The 19,988-nt window shown below is 38.7% G+C and overlaps 1 protein-coding gene across 1 annotated transcript in view; it reads left to right on the plus strand.

The window, feature by feature from the left end:
* The window catches only part of cpne4b (copine IVb), a 34,605-nt gene that overhangs the window by 6,970 nt on the left and 7,647 nt on the right, over positions 1-19,988 (plus strand). The window contains exons 2-13 of the mRNA XM_055058858.1: positions 652-842; positions 4,651-4,830; positions 7,569-7,640; positions 7,876-7,950; positions 8,452-8,535; positions 9,264-9,353; positions 13,512-13,613; positions 13,791-13,877; positions 17,283-17,342; positions 17,462-17,595; positions 19,282-19,336; positions 19,584-19,635. Coding sequence (XP_054914833.1) covers positions 672-842; positions 4,651-4,830; positions 7,569-7,640; positions 7,876-7,950; positions 8,452-8,535; positions 9,264-9,353; positions 13,512-13,613; positions 13,791-13,877; positions 17,283-17,342; positions 17,462-17,595; positions 19,282-19,336; positions 19,584-19,635 — 1,162 coding nt within the window. The 5' untranslated portion in view covers positions 652-671. The remainder of the gene's footprint in view (positions 1-651; positions 843-4,650; positions 4,831-7,568; positions 7,641-7,875; positions 7,951-8,451; positions 8,536-9,263; positions 9,354-13,511; positions 13,614-13,790; positions 13,878-17,282; positions 17,343-17,461; positions 17,596-19,281; positions 19,337-19,583; positions 19,636-19,988) is intronic.

A 19,988-nucleotide genomic window follows, 5' to 3' on the forward strand; every position in this document is an offset into this window, starting at 1 on the left:
AAGGTTTGTCTCAGACAGATAATAACAAGATAGGTTCAATCTGGCAATCAGACCTTTGGCTTCCATTTTTTCCCCACTAATAGTTGTCTTGACAGCATTATACTGTGAGGCAGTTTTTATTTAACTTCTTTTTTTTTTTAAATAGACAAAAAAATCAATCTCAAGATTTGCAAAGTTGATAGAAATAAAAAAAAAAAAAAAAAAAACAATCATCATACCTTTCCCTTATAATTCACAACACTGCAGTATTTTGTGATGGTCAATCACAAAATACTGCATCTTACTGCATAAACTGAAAAGATGTTTTTTTTCAGTTTATCTATCTATCTATCTATCTATCTATCTATCTATCTATCTATCTATCTATCTATCTATCTATCTATCTATCTATCTATCTATCTATCTATCTATCTATCTATCTATCTATCTATCTATCTATCTATCTATCTATCTATCTATCTATCTATCTATCTATCTATCTATCTATCTATATATCTATCTATCTATCTATCTATCTATCTATCTATCTATCTATCTATCTATCTATCTATCTATCTATCTATCTATCTATCTATCTATCTATCTATCTATCTATCTATCCTGTATGATGTTGTATAAATGAGCTCTCCTTTTTTCTCTCTTTCCGTTCAGTGTGTGATTGCACAGCCATCATGAGTAACATCTATGAGTCTGCGGAGGCCACGCTGGGCTTCATCAGCTCCCCATGCCTGACCAAAGTGGAGCTGAGAGTGGCCTGCCGGGGGATCTCGGACCGCGACGCCCTCTCCAAACCCGACCCGTGCGTGGTGCTGAAAATGCAGTCACACGGCCAGTGGTTTGAGGTACGATGAAAACGGAGAGAGGATAATGAGAGAGATGCCGCGCCACGCAAATGAGTCTCCAGTTGCGAAAGGCTATTTCATACTCTGAAAATGAAGGTTTAATGGTGAGGCCAGGAGTGAATCAGGAGTTTGTCATTCTTAAGTGTTCTTTTATATGACACCTATTCAGCCGTTTTGAAGCATTCTGAATATTAAGCGAAGTGACTGAATGTTTCAAGGTGCAGTCTGGCTTGTCAAAGCGACTTCTAATGTTGCTACTCTATGGATTACAATGAATGTCACATGTATAATGGAGTAACTAATACTACTTGATGGAAGACAATGGATATATTTTGACACCTCTTTGTGAAAATACTGACTTTTAATGTTATTACAACGTGTTAAGACATTTAAGTTAAAAAAAAATGTCAACACGTTGGGCATTGGAGGAAATGGGGTCTAAATTAATTATAAAAATGACATTTAGCTCAAACATTCAAAAAAATAAATAATCTGAAAATGTTTTTATGTAAACATCAAGCTATTTCATTTTGGTGTATTTATCGTTTAGTACTTTATTTTTGTTTAGTTTATTGGTGTTATTCTATTAATATTTGCACAACCGTTGGTCCGTCTCCTGTTAAAAATGGATTTTTCATTCCTCAAAAGCAAGTTTTCACGTCAAAGCATGATCAAAATGAAAAGTCCTGATGCCCTTTTGGACAAACAAGACAGTCAAATTACTCTCTCATGTTTTCATTATGATTGTTTACACTGTTGATACTTTGCAGTGCAAAAAAGTCAGTCCTCTGTGACTTCTCCTGACAATGCTCAAGGCGGCACGAAACGCCATTATCTATTGAGTTAAAAAGGATTTGTTGGAAGGAATAAGAAAATGCTACTTTGATGAGCACAAATTAAAGACTGTTGTGGATGTTTTTCACCTCATTTTTGGTGCAAATTCTTTTATTTACAGAGGCAGAAATGAAATAAAAACACAAATTTAATGGTGTTTTGGTAAAGTGCTGAACTATGTCAGAGAGCTAACTGGTTAAAATAATTGATACCAAAATTTCTTTTGAGTGCCACTCGAGACAATCTAAGTACCACCATGATCATTGGGATGATCCAAACACTCCGCTGAAGTAATGATTGATGAAATTATGGCACTAAATCAGAAAATTCAAGCGACCATTTCAGACAGTGAGTGTGCTGTTTTCCTTTTAGCTTGCAAGAGCTACGTGTCCTAATTATCACGCAGCTCAACCAGAATCCCAACCTTTGCTACAAGCATAGTCTAAATTGTGTTTATCTAGCAAATGCTCTTTTACAGATGCGAGGTATTCTTTTTTTTTGGTAATGAAAGCAATCAGACCCTCAAACCCACATTTTCAGTTTTATTGGCCTCATTCAAAGCTAAAGAGGTCCCAAATAAATGGAGGAAACATCTTCTCTATGTAGGTTGTTTTGGCTATGGAAATGGATAACTGGTGCTGCTTTAAAGTGTTCCACTCCATTTCCAATTATCAAAGAGGCACACATGCTTTCACGGGCCGTTCTAATGGACTAGACAAAAGACTATCTGAGCATAATTAAAATCCAACATTAGGAGAAAGATAAATCCTAATGGATTTTTAGAATAAGCAAATTTTTATCAATTTTTTTTCAGAGTTAAACAGGCCAGAGAGTGAGACACATTGTTTGTCTTTTCTTTTCAATGTGCGGACTAAATGCAAGTTGGTGTTGGTAATATAGAATATAATTGAAAAATTAATTATTTTCAATAATTCAATTCAGAAAATGAAATGTATATAAGTTCATTACACAAAGTGACATATTGTTTTCACATTTTAATAGTTTTAGTATTATGATATCTAATACAGAAATAATATGTAATATCTTATACCAGTCTGAGGAAATCTGCTACCTTGCTCACCAAACACCACTGATACAGTGTAAAAGGACAGCTGTATCCAAACCTGCTAATGTAAAGTTGGGTGGAAGAAAAAACTGACAGAAAAGGTGCCTAGGCAACAAGAATTGGAGAGACTAGGGGAGATTCATATGGCATTGATTAAAGCTAAAGTCAGTGCTTACAGAACCATCACACACAGTCTCATCAGAGACACGAACTACAGCTGTCCCATTATTTGATTTCCACTCCTGAACAAGAGACATCAGATGCATCTAAGCTGTGCTAAAGGACCAGGCTGTTGCTCAGAGTTACATAAGCCTCTTTTCAGATGAACGTAATTCCCAATGACCTTCTAATTACGAGAGGCATCTTTGGAATTTGTCACTTGTAAATATCCATTGCACTTTTTTTTTTTTTTTGCCAAATTCTTGTTCTACAGAAGGTGGGGGTCTAGCAGACGCATGTGAACACACAAACTCAAGCGTGACACAAAAAGTCAGAACAACTTCCTCGCTCAAACTTGCACAGACTCACAAAAAGCAGCGCTTTTTCCACAGGGGCTCAAGATCAAGTGCTCAAAAAAGTAGTGCAGTGTTAGGCAGCTGTGTCTCAGGGGAGTCCAGAAAAAGCTACTTTGTGCAGCATAGTAGTGTGTTTATTCATATGGAATAAAAGAGAGAGAGAATTCATGTGTGTGTGGATCTGAGAATGGACAATCTCTGGTGATCAAAATTACTTCCTTAATTGGATTGTTGTTGGGAAGCAGCTGGGTGTGTTTGTGCATATTTAATGTGTTAAAGACTCTTTTTTGCTTCAATGAGTTGCCAACTCATTGAGGTGAGGTTAAAAAATGGGCAACATCTGGTGTATGTTCTGTTATATTTCACTTTTTCTTTTCTTTTTTTTGTGCTTGTGTGTGAGCCACAGGGTTATCAGCAACAAAAGAAAAAAAAAAAAAAGCTGGCGTTCGTTTCTGCCAGCGTTCTCGAGCTTTTTGTTGTCAGCGCTGTGACGGACTTTAATTTGGCACTCTGATCCTTTCTGTGTCAGGCAGTCAGAGAGAAGAAAATCTGAGATCAGTGCCGCAGCTCCAGTTGGATTTCTGTGTAGTCAAACAGCTAGTGGGATTTTTCTAAAGCATCAAGAAAAATCAATGTTTGCAGTCCTCAAGTTGATAAGTGTAAACAATGTGGTAATGGCTATTTGTGGTAATTGCTGCAGAGCTGAAAAGTCTGCAAAGCTCACAATCGATGCAGAGTTGCAGTGCGCTGGATGCTCAGTGAGAGTTTCATACTTGAGCATGCATGAATTTAAAGAAGTCTATTTAAGGTGACTCGGGCAATAACGGCGATGGAGCCACCGCCTTGTTCCACCATGGGGACGGTGTGTTTGGGGAGATGTGCAGAGTTATCTGTACTGCATAGTGTTTTGCATTAAGCTAATTTGTTTATGTGTGCTGTTATCCCTACGCGTCCCGAGGCGTAATTCAAACAGAACTAACTTCAATTTGTATTAACAGGAGTATTAAAAGTTTGATATTTGTGATTATATAGGATCTCATTATTATGTTTTATAGATATTTTATCTAAATAATTCAAAACTATTTAGATTTAATATTCAAACAAATAAATCACTAATAATTTAACCCAGTTGACAGACCAAGCCAGTTTATTAAAACTTGATTAGAGTAGAACTTCTTTAAAGGGAATATTTGTATTTTTGTTTTGCTCGCCAGAGTTTTTAAGCTTTCCTAAACATGACCAGTATTTGCTTAGTCCACACACTCTCATCCACGGTCATGTAAACATTAGTCACTTTTCCAGGTTACTATGCTCATAACAACATGTTTTGCTTTATTTTAATTTGATCAGATTTACTGATGCGTGTCATGCGTCCAACCGCGTGTGTGTGCAGGTGGACCGCACCGAAGTGATCCGTAGCAGCAGCGGGCCCGTCTTCTCTAAGGTCTTCCTGGTAGATTACTACTTCGAGGAGGTCCAGAGGCTTCGATTCGAGCTGCACGACATCAGCTCTGGAAACAACGGCCTTCGTGATGCGGACTTCCTGGGAGCCATGGAGTGCACGTTGGGACAGGTCAGTCTGCCTTCTGATTGGGCAGTAAATAGGAAGCTTGCTTAATTAGTAAACCTGATTGAGTAGAGTCATTATGTGTAAACAGAAGAAAACAACGAATAAGTAAGTAAATAAATAAATACTAAAAACTTATTCTGCTCGAGTCCATATACTGAAACTAACAACACTGATGTTTATTTAGAGCAATGCTCAAAGGACTGTGGATCAATTTTACCCCTATTCTCTTCTCTCTCTGTACATTTCTGTTCCAACTTAATGTAATTTTGCACCCGTTATAACTTAACTTTTGCATGTCGACTTACCTGTCTTTGTTAATTCATATTTTCATAAATTGTGTCAATGAATAATCATAAAGTGCTTAAATATCAGTTGACATGACAATCTTTAATTTTGATCTCATTTGGTTAAAGACTGAAACAAGATTAAGTACAGTTCACAAAATAATCTGTGATGACAAAGTGCAGACATGTTTTCAGACATATTTTGTAAGGAACACACTTGTCTATTTAAGGTTGGGTAGCTGACGGTGCATGTCAGAGCATGAACCAAGGAAAAAACCAAAACTCCATTAAATGTCCCAAAATGTCTGGAGGTCTCTCTTATTTGGACACTGAAGAAATTTAGAACTACCTAGACTTTCCTCCGAAAACAGGTTCAAACTTATCAGCAGATCAATTCTTATTTGACTTTAGAATAATTTTTTTAACTGTAAAATGTGAAAAAAAAAATTCTTTGAAGATTTTTGGGCATGATACAATTTCATTTAATTGTATATTTTCTTTCTTAAGATCTCAATCCCTATTTGCTCTGATTCACTTTCCTGTCCGGGTTAAATTCATTCTCATGAACACGACATGTTCTTTAAAACTCTGACCACAGTTATTCCATCACATTCAAGATTTATAAGTATGGTCACGCTATTTCCTGTCGATCTCCAGCACATCATGCAGCTTGAATGTAGAACACGGTGTTAGGTAGGTCGCCTCAATAAGAGAATTGGGGCGTGTAAGAGATGTTTATGACTCACATCTGAACATACTTTAAAGTGAGCCCACTCGAAGAGTAGATTTGTTTTCTCTGCTTTTTAAATGTGCTTGAAACCTGCTAAATTTGGGTAGAAGAGCCACCTTTGGGTGCTAGTTCAGATGATCTCCACGCCAGAGCTGCTTGAAAGCAAGGCGCTTGAGATAAGATTTCAGTCTGTTGAAGAACCAATTGTACGGGTCTCTGCCGTTTACCACATTGTAGATGGATAATATGCACTTTATTTAGCTGGCTTTAATTATTAAACTTTTTTGTTCAGCTACTTGCAGCATCTGCATTCACACTTTCGGAGTCCTTGGTGTTTCTTAAAAAGCTCTTCCAGGCAGTTTTCAGCGCATTTATATGTGCATATGCTAATACATGTAGCCTCACCCGCTGATAGCTGCAATCAATATTTAAAGATTCTCTGCATTTACTCCAATCACTCAGCATCCTGGGCCATTTAAAGAGAAAACGTTTATTGCGTCGATGCTCATTAAGACGATGAGTTGATTGATTTTTTTTCCCCCCCCCTCTGAAAGTAGCCCCCTGGTGACATATTGAATGTAAAGAAATAGCAGGAGCAGCATCTCAAAGATCTGGCTGGAACTGCAGAAGAATCAAATATGTCTGCTATTACTTTTTCAGGTCAGAGATGTTATCAGCAGCATAAAGCTGGTGGGTTTACAATTATTGGTAGACATAAGATCAGAAGAGGAGGAGAAGGATTTTTAATGCAAGAGAGGTGTCGCTTAACAGAATAATGCCAATTTTTTTTATGAGTAGTATTCCACTGTTTATTCAGGATTTTGTTAAGACAGCTTTGTTTCTGTTTTGTAGAATCAATAGATGTGTGCAGAGGAATATCAGTGAGGAGGAAGTAATTGATCTATTCATAAAATGAAAGACACCAGGAAGTTTTCTGCCAAGATTATGTAAGGGTTTAATACTGTAATTTATCGTGCTGACTCTATGAAAGCTGCAATTATCAGGGCAGCATTTGGTAGTCTGCAAAGGAGAGACGGAGCTCTCTGCAGATGAAATTGCTGCGTGAACTTAGCTCTAAAAGGCATTATCAGTGAGCAGAGCTTGTTGTTGCTGCCAAAAATTTGTAAGAGACAGGAGCTGATGTAAAAAAAAAAACAATCAGTGGTATGCCACCAACTTCACATGCCCTGTGTTCATATCACATGAACTTTTTTGTCTTGTTACAAGCGCAAATATTTTGCGTTTTTTATTTTTTATTTTTATTGCTTAATTATGAGGTGTGATGAAAACAGTTTTATGCAAGAGCCTGAATTCAGTCCCCCATTCATTCTTTAAAATGACAAAACCTTGGATTGTTTTCTTTCAGTGTTACCACCATAATAAGCCGCCACACTTATCTGTCACACAATAAATATATTAACGTTAGTTAACAAAATGTGTAAGGGTTAAACAAGTTTGAATACTTTTAGAAGACAAAGCGAAGGCAACATGTCTTTGTTAAATAAATTTCTCAGCTTCAAACTAGCTGCCAGAAAACACATCACAAGTAAAGCATCTGATAAAAAATGTAGTCACGTTTTTGTTTCTGCAGTTATATAATAACTGCATTAAATATGAATGAATGTGTTTTTTTTACATGAAACATACCAAAAAACAAAAATGAAAAGATGGCAGGGTTTTTGTCTTTTGATCTTCATGCATTTTATCTGTTTGTGTGCTCGTTTCAGATCGTCTCACAAAGGAAACTGACCAAAGCTCTGCTCAAACAGGGAAACACTGCTGGAAAGTCTTCAATAATGGTACGACGTCCCTTCCGAAAGCCAGTCCCACCTGAGTTCAACACACACAGAACACGCTCGCAACACCGCGCACTCACAAGCTCTGGAGATAATTAATTTGATGATGTTTCCCCCTCGCTCTGCACCGTTCCTCATTTCCATCTCATTTCCTCTCACCTCCTTCTTACGCCTTTGTGTCCATCTCCCCCTCTGCTACCCTAATCCCCCCTCACCCCTCCCCACTTCATCTGTACAGGTGACAGCAGAGGAGTTGTCAGGAAACGACGATTACGTTGAACTCTCTTTCAGCGCTCGGAAGCTAGACGACAAGGTTTGTCCAGTTGCTTGTTTTTGAAGTTTAGGAATGTGAGCTTCATACGTGTGTGTGTGTGTGTGTGTGTGTGTGTAGGTGGAGGCCAGTGAGATTTGATGATGAAATAACTCATGCAAAACACAAGGGCGTAATCTGAGCTCATGAAAGAAGACCTGCAGAGATAGGTGGGCACCTCCTTGGTACAATAACCCTCTTTTATCTAGACAACCCAATCAGACACACAAAGACACACAGAGTACTAGATTAATTTTTGGCTTCCCTTAGCACACGCACCCTCACCCACAGCCACGGATGACTAATCCAAACGAGTTGTGCCCAAGAGGAAAGATGGAGTGTAAACGAGGGAGGGGTGCATAAATCGGAGAGGACAGGAGAGAGATGGATGGTTGAAACAAAAAGAAAGCCAGAGACAGACGGTGAAATGATGGCTCTGGTAGTTGTATGAATGATTTATGTTAATGATCAAAGTGTGTGTTTTCTTTCTTTTTCTCTGTCAAGGATTTCTTCAGTAAGTCAGATCCTTTTCTGGAGATTTTTAGAGTAAATGACGACGGGACCGAGTCGCTTGTACACCGAACTGAGGTAATTGCACCGAAGCACCCTGAACTTTTTTTTACGTTTTGTCATGTCACATCCATAAACTTCAATGTCCTCTTAACTACCACACCTTATTTATTTTAGACTCTATGAAAACACTTAATCAGTAGACAGAATAAACTTCTTTGTAATGTGATCTCAGTATGAATCCAGTTGTTTTATGAAGGATTCAACGATTTATTAGCGAAATCTACCAAAACATGGCATGGCACCTAAACAGATAAGCCGTTCAAGGGTAGCCTTAACGAGAGACACAGCCAGGAGCTCTTCGGTAACTCTGTAGAACCTGCTGAGATCCACAGCTTGGCTGGGAGAAGCTGTTGCAATTTGGCTTTAACAGGACTGTAAGAAGAAAACCTTTGTTAAAAGAAAGCCACAAGAATCCTTGTTTACTGTGAGCCGTGCAGGGAACTTAGCAAACATGTGCGTCTGTAACCATCCCTGCAGCAGATGTACAAGAAAGTTGGTTGGAGTAATTATGCAGACAGATGAAGCTAAATACAGGACATTTCATGAAGAAAAGCTTTTAAAACATGCAAACGAGATTCACCTGTCATCGGAGTAATGAGCCATAAGCCAGAGCTACAATAGGGGATAGATCAAAGCATGACAAAATGTATAAAAATAAAATAAACTTGAAAAGTCTAGTTTCTCACATTTTGTGGTCAACTGTTACAGATCTCTTCTGAAAGTTGCTTTGCTTTCTTCAACAGACAGTGATGAACAACCTGAGCCCAGTCTGGAAATCATTTAAAGTTTCACTGAACACGCTGTGCAGTGGAGACCATGACAGGGAGCTAAAGGTGAGTTTGAAAGTCTCACTGTGTGAGACAAGAGAAAATAAGGAGCCAGTTAGTCTTAAATACAGTCTGGCACTCTGTGGAAAACCTTGGGCAGAGCTCATTTCATACTGTAACTTATAGGCCACATAGCACATCAACACCTACTGAAGTTTCTTTTCAACATGATTCTCTACATGAATGTTTTTTATTAGTTCATAAGAAACCGTCTACATTAAGTAGCACGCATAAGTGTGTGCTCCCATAGAAAGGGTGCAGACCTTAATTAGATATTTTTGGCTATGACTTGTTGATGTAATACAACAGTCAAAGCTAAATAAACACACTTGCTCCTAATAGCCTCTGCCGACAATCAGCAAGCTATTTATTCTCCCTGAAATCAGGAAACTATGTAAGTTGATTGCAGATGAATGTGAGAAAGACTACTAAAGGCTGTTGTTTTCTGAATATGTAATATAGTCAACAAGTTCCAATCAACAAAACAGGAGGTCAAAGTGTACAGTGTTGGGCAAGTTTGATTCACAAAGGTTAAAACTGAATTAATTCATTGTCATTGTTGATTTTAAATTTTCTTGACTAAATTCTCAGCTAAATTCGCAGTTCTCCTATATTTTTATGAAATAAAATCAGTAGCAGTCATGATGCTCTCCTTATTAAAGTTATTATGTCAGTACAAACTCTTTTGAAACTAAGCTTTCCCAGCTTATTTATATCTTTTTTATTTCTGTCCTTCTGTCTTGCTTTACATGGGTTATATTTTTCCAAGGTAGGACTCAAAATTAAAGCTGTGCTCATTCATTCATTTTCCTATTTTAATTATCAGAAAACAAAACATCCATATTTTCACTTGAAGACAGGAGTGAAAGTTGATGTTTTGCAGGAAACATCAATGCATTATAATGTCAGACTTTGCCAGTATTTGCCAGTACAATGGTCCAATAAAGTTGGAAGTGTATTTCTAACTTTCATCTGCAGCTGCATCCTTTGCTCAAATCAAACCCACAGCTGGTCACACTCCTTGCTCACTGCAGCTTCTGCAGAGTAAAAAATTGAATTGCAGTGCAAAACCCTCAATCTTATTTTTTCCTGTTTTGGTTCCTTTCTGTTTGAGAAAATGCTGACAAAGGCCTTGAACTCTTTTGAATCTAAGCATCCTAAATTAATCGCTTGCTAAAAACGTTCATGACACCAATAATAAATCCACCCATTAGAAATCATTCTATTGGTTGGAAACTGGCCATCAGTTTTAATTTTATCTTTCAAACCAGATCTACTTTCTCTGTGTATGCACACCCCACCAAAGCAACAAACCCCGGACTGTATTAGATCTGCTTTTTGTTGTGAAGTTATTCAAGACTTACTCAGCTCCAGTCCATCTTTCTTCTTATTTACTGAGACTTTTTCAAAGTAGAATTAGATTGAACCACACAATGACTCGTGCTTGAAGGAAACTAAAGCATAACGCGATTTTTAGATTCAGGCCTTTTCACAGCTCTGTTGTACCACGTGGGAGGGACACATGATACAAAGAAACTGATGCTACCAATGCCATAGGTGCACACACAACTATTTAAACAGCTTTAATCCGCAGATAAATATAGATTTAAAAGTACCTTTGCAAAATGCTTAAGTAGGTCTGTCAGTTTGGCGCTTGGCTCGGTTTTGGTGCAGCTGTCTATTTCATCTAACGGACTCAGTGGTCATCTTAAACTCTCACCTTCCCTCGCCTGCGCTTCTGTGTGCACGCCATGCTGCACGTCAGCTGTGAACATTTATTCTCCTCATGAATAAACATGAACTTGCTCATTAATTATTCAAAGACTTCTTAACTCTGCGTGGCTCCTGACAGCAGGAGAAAGGGCTTGCACAGTCTGAAATGCACATGGATGCCACCGAACATGGCTTCCAGGGCTACCTGTTTGAAGCATCGCAGCAATAGTTAGAAACGGCAGGGCAGAGATTTCTATTCAGTCCAGGACTTTACTTTCGCCAGGGTCTTTAAGTGACCAATGCATAAATGCATAACCCTCCTCTGTGGAGTCTGGCCTCCTCTTTCTTTGTACTTCTTCTTACTCGTTTCATCACCTCCCCAGTCTTCCTTCTCTCCCCACTCTCACTGGCCTCTCGCTCTCACCGCCAGTTAGTATTCAGTGAATGGAACAGAGCTTCTTCATTTTTTCATTAGTCCTTTGCACAGCCTCTCTGCCTCTTGAAGTCAAGCATGTCTGCAAAAGCAAGAATCCCCCTTCCCTTCTACAAGGAAATTACTAACAACAACAACAAAAAACACAAATTATGAGACACACGCAAAGACAAAAAAAGAGAGGGCATGCATACTTCAGGTGCAGGCTCTCAACAGCTTAAGTGGGAGACAGGAAATAAGAGGATTATTGCTGGTCCTTGTTTTTAATCACCGCTGGTTCAAAATGCTGGTGGCTGGTTTGACCTAAAAAACAGCCATAAAAGACAAGAGGGTCACAGGATTTGCAGTAAATTAGCCCACCACTGCATAACAGACATAAGAATCATCTGGATATGAGCATTAAAGCAGAAATCTACTCTCTAGGATGTCATTGAACACTGTAACTCAGTGGAAAAGCCAATATCCCCTTACAATTTTATATCTTTTTTTTTGTGGTACACCTGGCTGGTGCCAGCTAGTACCACATTTTGCCTTCAGAAATATTTTTATGTGGGCTGACAAGGCACTTAACCTGAAGTGCTGTGCTCAGAATAACTGGAAAGGTGTTATATAAACTACTATGTCCATTTAATTTTTTGTGGCATAACAACCAAATGAGGAAAATCTGAAAGGTGCTGTATTGGGATTGAGTTCTCTTGAGAAGCAAATGGAGTACAATGAAATCATCTTCATGAGGAGATTTGAGCTTTGCAACATGACACAGAAGACTGGAAGTGGCCATTAAGAGAAACTGGTCATAAAGCGATTGACGTGGTCAGCAACAATAGGCCGTAGTGTTTAAGCAATGAAAAGTCGTGGAACTAAAGGTGTGCCAATAAAATGTTCCTTACACCACAACTTCACCAAAAGCAGCTTAAACTGCTGGTAAATGCCAGGATGGATCCATGCAATCATTAGGTTTGCACCAACTTTTGATATTGTGACGTTACTGTTGGACCTTAAATTGAGGCTCTTTGGATGAAGCAGCATTCACACAGTCTAATCTTGTCCAAAATTCTGTGAAAATTGAGCTCTCAGTTTCTTGTTAGTTGACAGGAGTGAGACCTGACATTATCTTCTGCTGCTGTAGCCCTTCTGCTTCCAGGTTGGACATTTTCTGCTTAGAAAGGTGATATTTATAGATCTTCACAAAGAGTCACCTTTCTGTTATCTTATACCTGTCTGCCTTTTTTAATCTGACTGCTATCATCAATCAAGGTATTTTCCCCATGTTGCTGTGGCTTCTTTCTTTCTTTTTTTTTACAGTCTTCTGTCACTTATTTCCCCTTTGTTTACCATTCTGATGCTAAGTTAGAACTTTAGTTGTCTTCCTTTTATTTATTTGGACAGCTGACTTCACTGAGAGTCTGATTCACTGTTTCTGTTAACAAGCTATTCAACATGAAAATGCCAAATAAAATGATATTATATGGAGCAGCATATTTCTAATCATACAAACCACTCAAAGCACTTCAAACTAGAGCCCCTTTCACTCAAGCAGTGTTCACACTGTGTCATACAACACACCAATATAACTTCGGGTTTGCAAGAAAACTATTGTCCCACCATGTTACTGTCATGTTTAATGCAACGGTAAAAAAAAAAAAGTCCTTAATAGCGTGGCCTGTGCGTGTCTGTGTATATAAAAACCTTTTGTCATGTTTCGAAATGATCAGATTGCTTCTTCGTGAGGTGTTGAAGCTTTGTCCTTTTGATTGTAGTCACTTATATCGCAAAATAGCTCCTCTGAGAGAGAGAAAAAACTATTACGTCTAAACCCTGACACTCATAAAGCCGTCTCTAAAGCCTCTCAGCATCGTCAGATTAATATTTCACTGCTCCATGGCCCCCCCACCAACTCCACCACATCAATCATTCAGCATGGCATTTCTTTGCAGACCTGTTGGTGCATGTGTGGATGCTCAGGCAGCAGTTCTTCTCACCACGTGTTCCTGTGTGTGTTTTTGTTTCTGCATTAGTGCACAGTTTGGGATTGGGACTCCAATGGCAAACATGACTTTATTGGAGAGTTTCAAACCACGTATAAGGAGATGATGAGGGCAGAGCAGGAGGGCAAGCAGGTAAGGAAACGCACGCTCAAAAATCAAAGCTTTGGCTCGTATGCGGTCTTCATGTAAGTAGGCATGCGGCTTCCTCCGTGCTCCTTCCGCACCACGTTTAAGTAATTTCTTGTGTAACAATATCCAGAAAGTGCCTGAAAATTACCTCAAAGCCGCCACCTTCTTGTCTTTTCTCAGATTCAGTGGGAATGCATCAACCCCAAATATCAGATGAAGAAGAAAAATTACAGAAACTCTGGAACTGTCATACTCAACCACTGCAAGGTAATTTGCACAGCATAATCCTGATCAGCATCTTCTGATGTTTGCGTGCTTCTCGTGGTCATGATTGAAACAAATGACGAGGGCAAGAACTGTTTTGGTGATTAGTTGTTACGTCTTCAAGATGTCCTGTAATTCAGAACTGAACATAATGGCAAGATTGCAACCCTGTTTAACAAAAGTATACTTTTTCACAATTTCTCACATAAACTTAACATAATAAGATATTTTGGGGGGGGAGTTATGTGACAGACCTATACAAAGCAGTGTGAAACTATGAAGTGACGGCAAACTGATTTGTGGTTTTGATTTTCTTTTAATTAAAAAAAAAATCTGAAACGCATGACCTTTCATTTTGATGTAACCCCTTTTTCTCTGGTACCCATAATTAAAATCCATTGCCTTATGTATAGCTAGAAAGATGTATAATTTCATCTCAGTATTAAAACTATTATTTGTGACGGCCTCCCAAGGTTTGCTTGAGAATAAACAGAATCACGAAGATCAGGAACAAAGCAGACAAATAAGGGAATTCATTTAATTAGAAGTTAAAAGTATGGTTAAGTTATAAAATAATCTCATAGGAATTGAACATCTCACAAAGCATTGTTTCTTCCCTGATGCACAAATTGACAGTGTGGCACAGCTGGACATCTGCTGAACTCAGGCTGGGGAAGGAGAGCATCGATTAGAGAAGCAGCCAAGAGGCATGTGGTAACTCTGGACAAGCTGTACAGATCAATAGCTTGCAGAGGAGAATCAGTCTAAACTACCCACATATTATGGATGCGTTGCAAGAAGAAAGCTGTTGTTATATGGAAGCCATGGAAACAAATTTCAGTTTCCGACAAGAGATTCGTTGGGTACAGTAAACATGAGGAAGAAAGTGCCTTAGAGACATAAACTGGACTTTTTGGCCAACATGCAAATGATTATTTTTGTGGTGGAAAAGTCACACAAAGCGGCACTCTGAACACATCCACCCTACTGTGAAACATGGTGACACAGGGATGCTTTTGCTGTCCACTCTGACTGAGCTGGAGCTCATTTGCGGAGAAGAATGGGCAAAAACTCTCTTGATGCTACAACTGCTTGAGGCACACCAAAAGAGTTGAAATAAAAGTTGATTCAACAAAGCGGACCGAGGGAGGTTGAATCCAAACACTACACTTTCTAAAGTTTTGTTTGAGTTTAAAATTTTGAAAACCATGAATACTTTTCCTTCTCCTTCACTGTTGGAAAGTATTTTGTGTTGGTCTTACACATAAATCCCGATAAAACACACTAAAACGTGTTTGTAAATGTGACAAACTGTGGAAATGTTCAACAGGTGTGAATTCTTTCATACAGACATTTACTTGAGGCATCCTTGTTTTCTGGCACATTTTACTGGCTAATTGTGTGCTGCTTTGAGAAGACCATGTTCTTTCTGCAACATGTACTGAAAAGAGGTTTAGATGCATAAGAATGCATCAGTGTCAGTAGCGGCCCGTCCAGATTAGCCAAACAAGCAGATTTTCCTGCATTTTTGGCTCATAAAGAGAGGATGACCAGAGCCAAGCACGCTCTGGGACGGAGAGATAATCTACATGACACTCAAAGGGATCTAAATGGGCTTCTCCTTTTCTCTCTTATTTATTCTTTTCTTCCATTAATCCAACCATTTCCTAAAATTGTGTGTTAAACCTTTATTTGTCATTTCGCAGTTTGAACAAAATATTTCAAAAAGTTAGTGATTACAGCTTAATGTCAGTGTTATAGAATATACTGTCAAGTGATTAGATGAAAAGAAAAACAGTGCATTTTGCTCCACTGTCATAAACCCAGCATGCTAGAGAATACATGTTAATATTACTTCCAAGTCACGGACAATGACTTTGACTTACTGGTTGTTTTCCATTTATTCATACCTCCCAGTAGATGTAACTAGAAAACATATTTCTTCGACTTTCCAATCCCACGACTCTTCTCCCCGTTTTCTGGGCTCATGAATGCACCATCCTGCCTGGCGTCCCATCTGGACTGCTTAGGCAATGTGGGGCCTGAGGACATGTCAGCAGAGTGGAGATATCTAAACGTTCCCCCGGAGCGGCCTATTAGAGCGCTCCAGTCCAAATGTAATTTTGTGCTACCAGAACGACCTAACTTGCTTTGGCTGATGTAAGCGTATGATGATATTTGGAAATTACCATTGCACCTGTTTAGTGGTGTCAATATGTTTTGGCTGCTAGCTGGTAAAACAGAATGTGATTGTTTTACTTGTTTGTTATTTTTGTAGCATTTTTTTTTTTTTTTTTTGACTATTAATGGCTTCGGGGCACAATTCAATTTAGCTTTCAACATGTTCAGAGATTCCTGCATGTGACAGAGATGTGTCTATTCAAAACTTCTGCTAGCTGTCCATATGCAATGATGTGCAACAACAATACGCATTCTGTACATCTTCACTGGAAAATAAATCCACAAGGTATTTGGAGGTATGTACAGGGCTTTTGCAAGACTAAAGGCCTTATTTATGTCACACAAAACATACAAGACTTAATCTATATGAGAAACAAACACAAACAAAAATAGTTTTCTCTTCTAATATCACAAATGTAAACATGGAGAGCTTGCTCTTTGGGAACCTTTTGAGAGTTCATGACTGCCTGCAGACGTTACATTTTGTGATTCAATAGGCTTTTGGAGGACTTACGGCCTCATTTATTTTTAAATATTGATATGATGCAACCATATCAATCAGATGACATAACCATATCAGTATACTAGTTTTTTGTCAGTCACAAATCCAGTTTGCCTCTAAGATTATCTTAGTCCTTGTTGTACAAAGAGGAATGGTCAGAGATCCATCTCCAGTCATGAACAGTGATGGTTTCTGAAACCCTGGGGATTTTGCAAAAAACTATTTCTTGTCACTAGTATTCTTTACTCTTTATTGTACCTAAATTGAAGATAGGACTTTTAAAACTTTCAGTGTGGCTATGTTACTGCAACACAAGAAGGTTTTTTTTCAATGCTGTTTACACAGCACGTTTGCCAGGAATTAAAGTAATTGTGGCTGGCACCGTCAAATGAACCAATTCCCCTCTTCCAAAACACTCCATCTTGTTCCAGTCAGCTCGTACTCAGTCCGATTCTTTGTCAGTTTTGATAAAACACAATTTTGTTGTTTGCCCAGAACTTCATAGTAATAAATTTCATGGCATTGGTTGCAGTTTTTTCTTAATTTGCAACCAAGTGTTCATTGTACTCTGCATATTTCATTATCACGGTTCATGCGGAAGGCCAGTTTGAGCCTGTTAGGGAGGCACTTCTCCCACCGAGACAGCAACCACTATCTATCTGTCTTTTCATACCCCATGAACAATTCAAGACCGCAGCCTTAATTAAAGTGATCTCTCCTGACAGATCATCAAAATGTACTCCTTCCTGGATTACATCATGGGAGGCTGCCAGATTCAGTTCACGGTAAGACATTCAGGACACAGTCACTGATATTTGAACTTGTGCGCTCCATCGCTGGTTTGTGCTCATTTGTGGTCATTTGTGCTTTGTGACTGTTTTTGTTTTTTTTTTTTCTGACCCAGGTGGCCATAGACTTCACAGCATCCAACGGGGATCCACGAAATAGCTGCTCTCTCCATTACATCCATCCCTACCAACCCAATGAGTACCTCAAAGCACTGGTGGCTGTAGGGGAGATCTGTCAGGACTACGACAGGTCAAGTACCTTCCAATTGTAGTGTTTTTCTTTACATCTAAAACCTTTGACACAGAGTTTTTACTTTGTACTGTACAGTATCTATGATTGGCCAATACTGAGAAGCCCCTAAATATGACGTGAAACTAAAAAGTAGATTAAAAAAGGACATGTACTTTTCAATCACAAAAGCAAAGAAAGTAGTTTTGTTTGTTTTTTTTGGTATGCCTTTGTATTCTATGAATTTATAGAGCAACCTTTTATTGCAGTAACAGCAGCCAGACTTTGAGGAATCTTCCAACAATCTTCAGCAACTAAAGACAGTTAATTATTATATTCAAATTAACACAAGCTAAGTCAAGTTCAAATTAATTCAATTCAGTTTATTTATGTAGCCCCAATTCACAACAAATGTCATCTCAAAGCATTTACGAAAAAAATAAATCACTTCAATTCAACCACACTTGCATTCCAATTGATTCTAGTTAGCAAACAGTACAGTATTCTCAATTAATTACTGAAAGTAATTAAAAAGGTTTCTATTTAAGGAAACCCAGCAGATTGCATCAAGTCACTGTTGGACTTGATGTTGGATGGAGAATATCTGTAAGCATCTATTTTAAAGGACTGCCACAGATTTTCAATTGAATTTGGATTTATGCTTTATGTTAGATCTATTCTAACACAAAATATGCTTTGATCTAAACTATTTCTTTGCACTTGTGGTTGTGTGTTGAGGGTTCATCGTCATGCTGGAAGTAAAACCTCTGCCCCACTCGCAAGCCTCCAACAGATTTTCTTTCAGCGTTGCCTTGTATCTTGCTTCACCCATATTCCAATTAACTCTGACCAGCTTTTCCATTCCTGCTTTAAGAAAAGAAAAAAAAAAGAAGCATTTCCACACATTAGTGGTGGTTTTGGATATGACCCTTATGCATTCTTCTCCAGTGTAGCATTAGCAATTGTGTAATGAGAAAGTTTTCTATTGCTTTGCCTTGTCAGTGGGGAGTTGCCGCCCCCAAATGTTTAGTAGGCGTCCCCTGCTGGCTGCTAAGAATAGCAAGTTCAGCCAACATGCTTTCTGTGGGACTGCAATGCATTTGATCTCTTCCTACAGTCTCTCATAATTTCCTGTGTTTTATTAGTTGGACTTTGGTGGGGAGGTAGAAGCTCCCTCAAACTGCTATTAAGAAGACGTGCCACTGTTGGGGATTGTGGTTTGGGGTGATGATAGGTTTCAGTTTTCTGGCACAGATAGCGCTTTAAATGTAGGAATAAATGTTCACTTTAGATTTTTCCCTGTGGCTTGTTGGACTCCATCAGTTATTGCCGCCCAATAGCAATAACAAAATAGGGCCAAGATTTGTAAAGTGCTTGACTTTCAACTTCATTACAAGTATATTATTTCTGACCCGTCTACTGCCTTTCTTTATTCGTGCTTTATTTATTAAAGTTTTCTCAAAAAACAAAACCCTTAAAACACAACATTTTACCTATTTTACCTCTGAAGGCAATGTAACCTTATTTATTTAGATATGCTGCTTTGTGTCAGTCTATCATATAAAAACCAAATAGCACACTGAATTTTGTATTTGTAGTGTGCAAATGTAAATTAATTAAAAAGCCGTATATAATAATTATATATATATTTTTTCTATTTTCGCTCTCCAGGTTTTTAGTAATTTGTGTCTCATTCCTTTTCTGCAGTGATAAAATGTTTCCAGCGTTTGGTTTCGGAGCTCTGATACCACCGGATTTCAAGGTAGGAAACCGGAGTTGCACGCTTGTATACTCGGTGAAGCAAGGGGAGTTCTGGATGGTTCAGATTAAATTTTAAACCTCCTTTGGAGGTGCCGCTTACTTTTGATCAGCATGAAAGCAGAAATTGTGCGTCAGAACTGTAAACTGGACTTGACACATTGTGCTGAGCGATCGGTTTGTCGCAGCTGTTGAAGAGCCTTTCTCCCCACCCGCTTCCCTCTCCTCTCTCTTCTCTTTCATGCCTGCAGGTTTCACATGACTTCGCTGTGAACTTCGATGAAGAAAATCCAGAATGTGCCGGTGAGTTGACGCACCTCAAATGCACAGAACTTTGCTCACTTTTAGATGCACCAAAACAGACTGACAGAAAGCACATATGTCTCAAACTGTCTCAAACAAACACACATATGCACGCATGCACACATTACCATGTACGCAGACCAATGCAGCTGGGAGGTTTGCCACAATGCTGCAGGATGTATTTGAGGCTCAGAGACACAGAGAGAAACAACACTAATCTGTATGTGTGAAATGGGCTTCTGTGCTCCTCTCCGCACATAGCTGCAGTCCCTGTTGCGAAGGTGTGTTTGTGTGTCGCCTCATGTGTTTGTGAGGACCATGAGGGAATGCTTTTCGAAAAATGCTCAGTCACC

The sequence above is a fragment of the Poeciliopsis prolifica genome, unplaced genomic scaffold (assembly GCF_027474105.1).
Source record: "Poeciliopsis prolifica strain line A6 unplaced genomic scaffold, Auburn_PproV2 SCAFFOLD052, whole genome shotgun sequence".
Classification (NCBI taxonomy): Eukaryota; Metazoa; Chordata; class Actinopteri; order Cyprinodontiformes; family Poeciliidae; genus Poeciliopsis; species Poeciliopsis prolifica.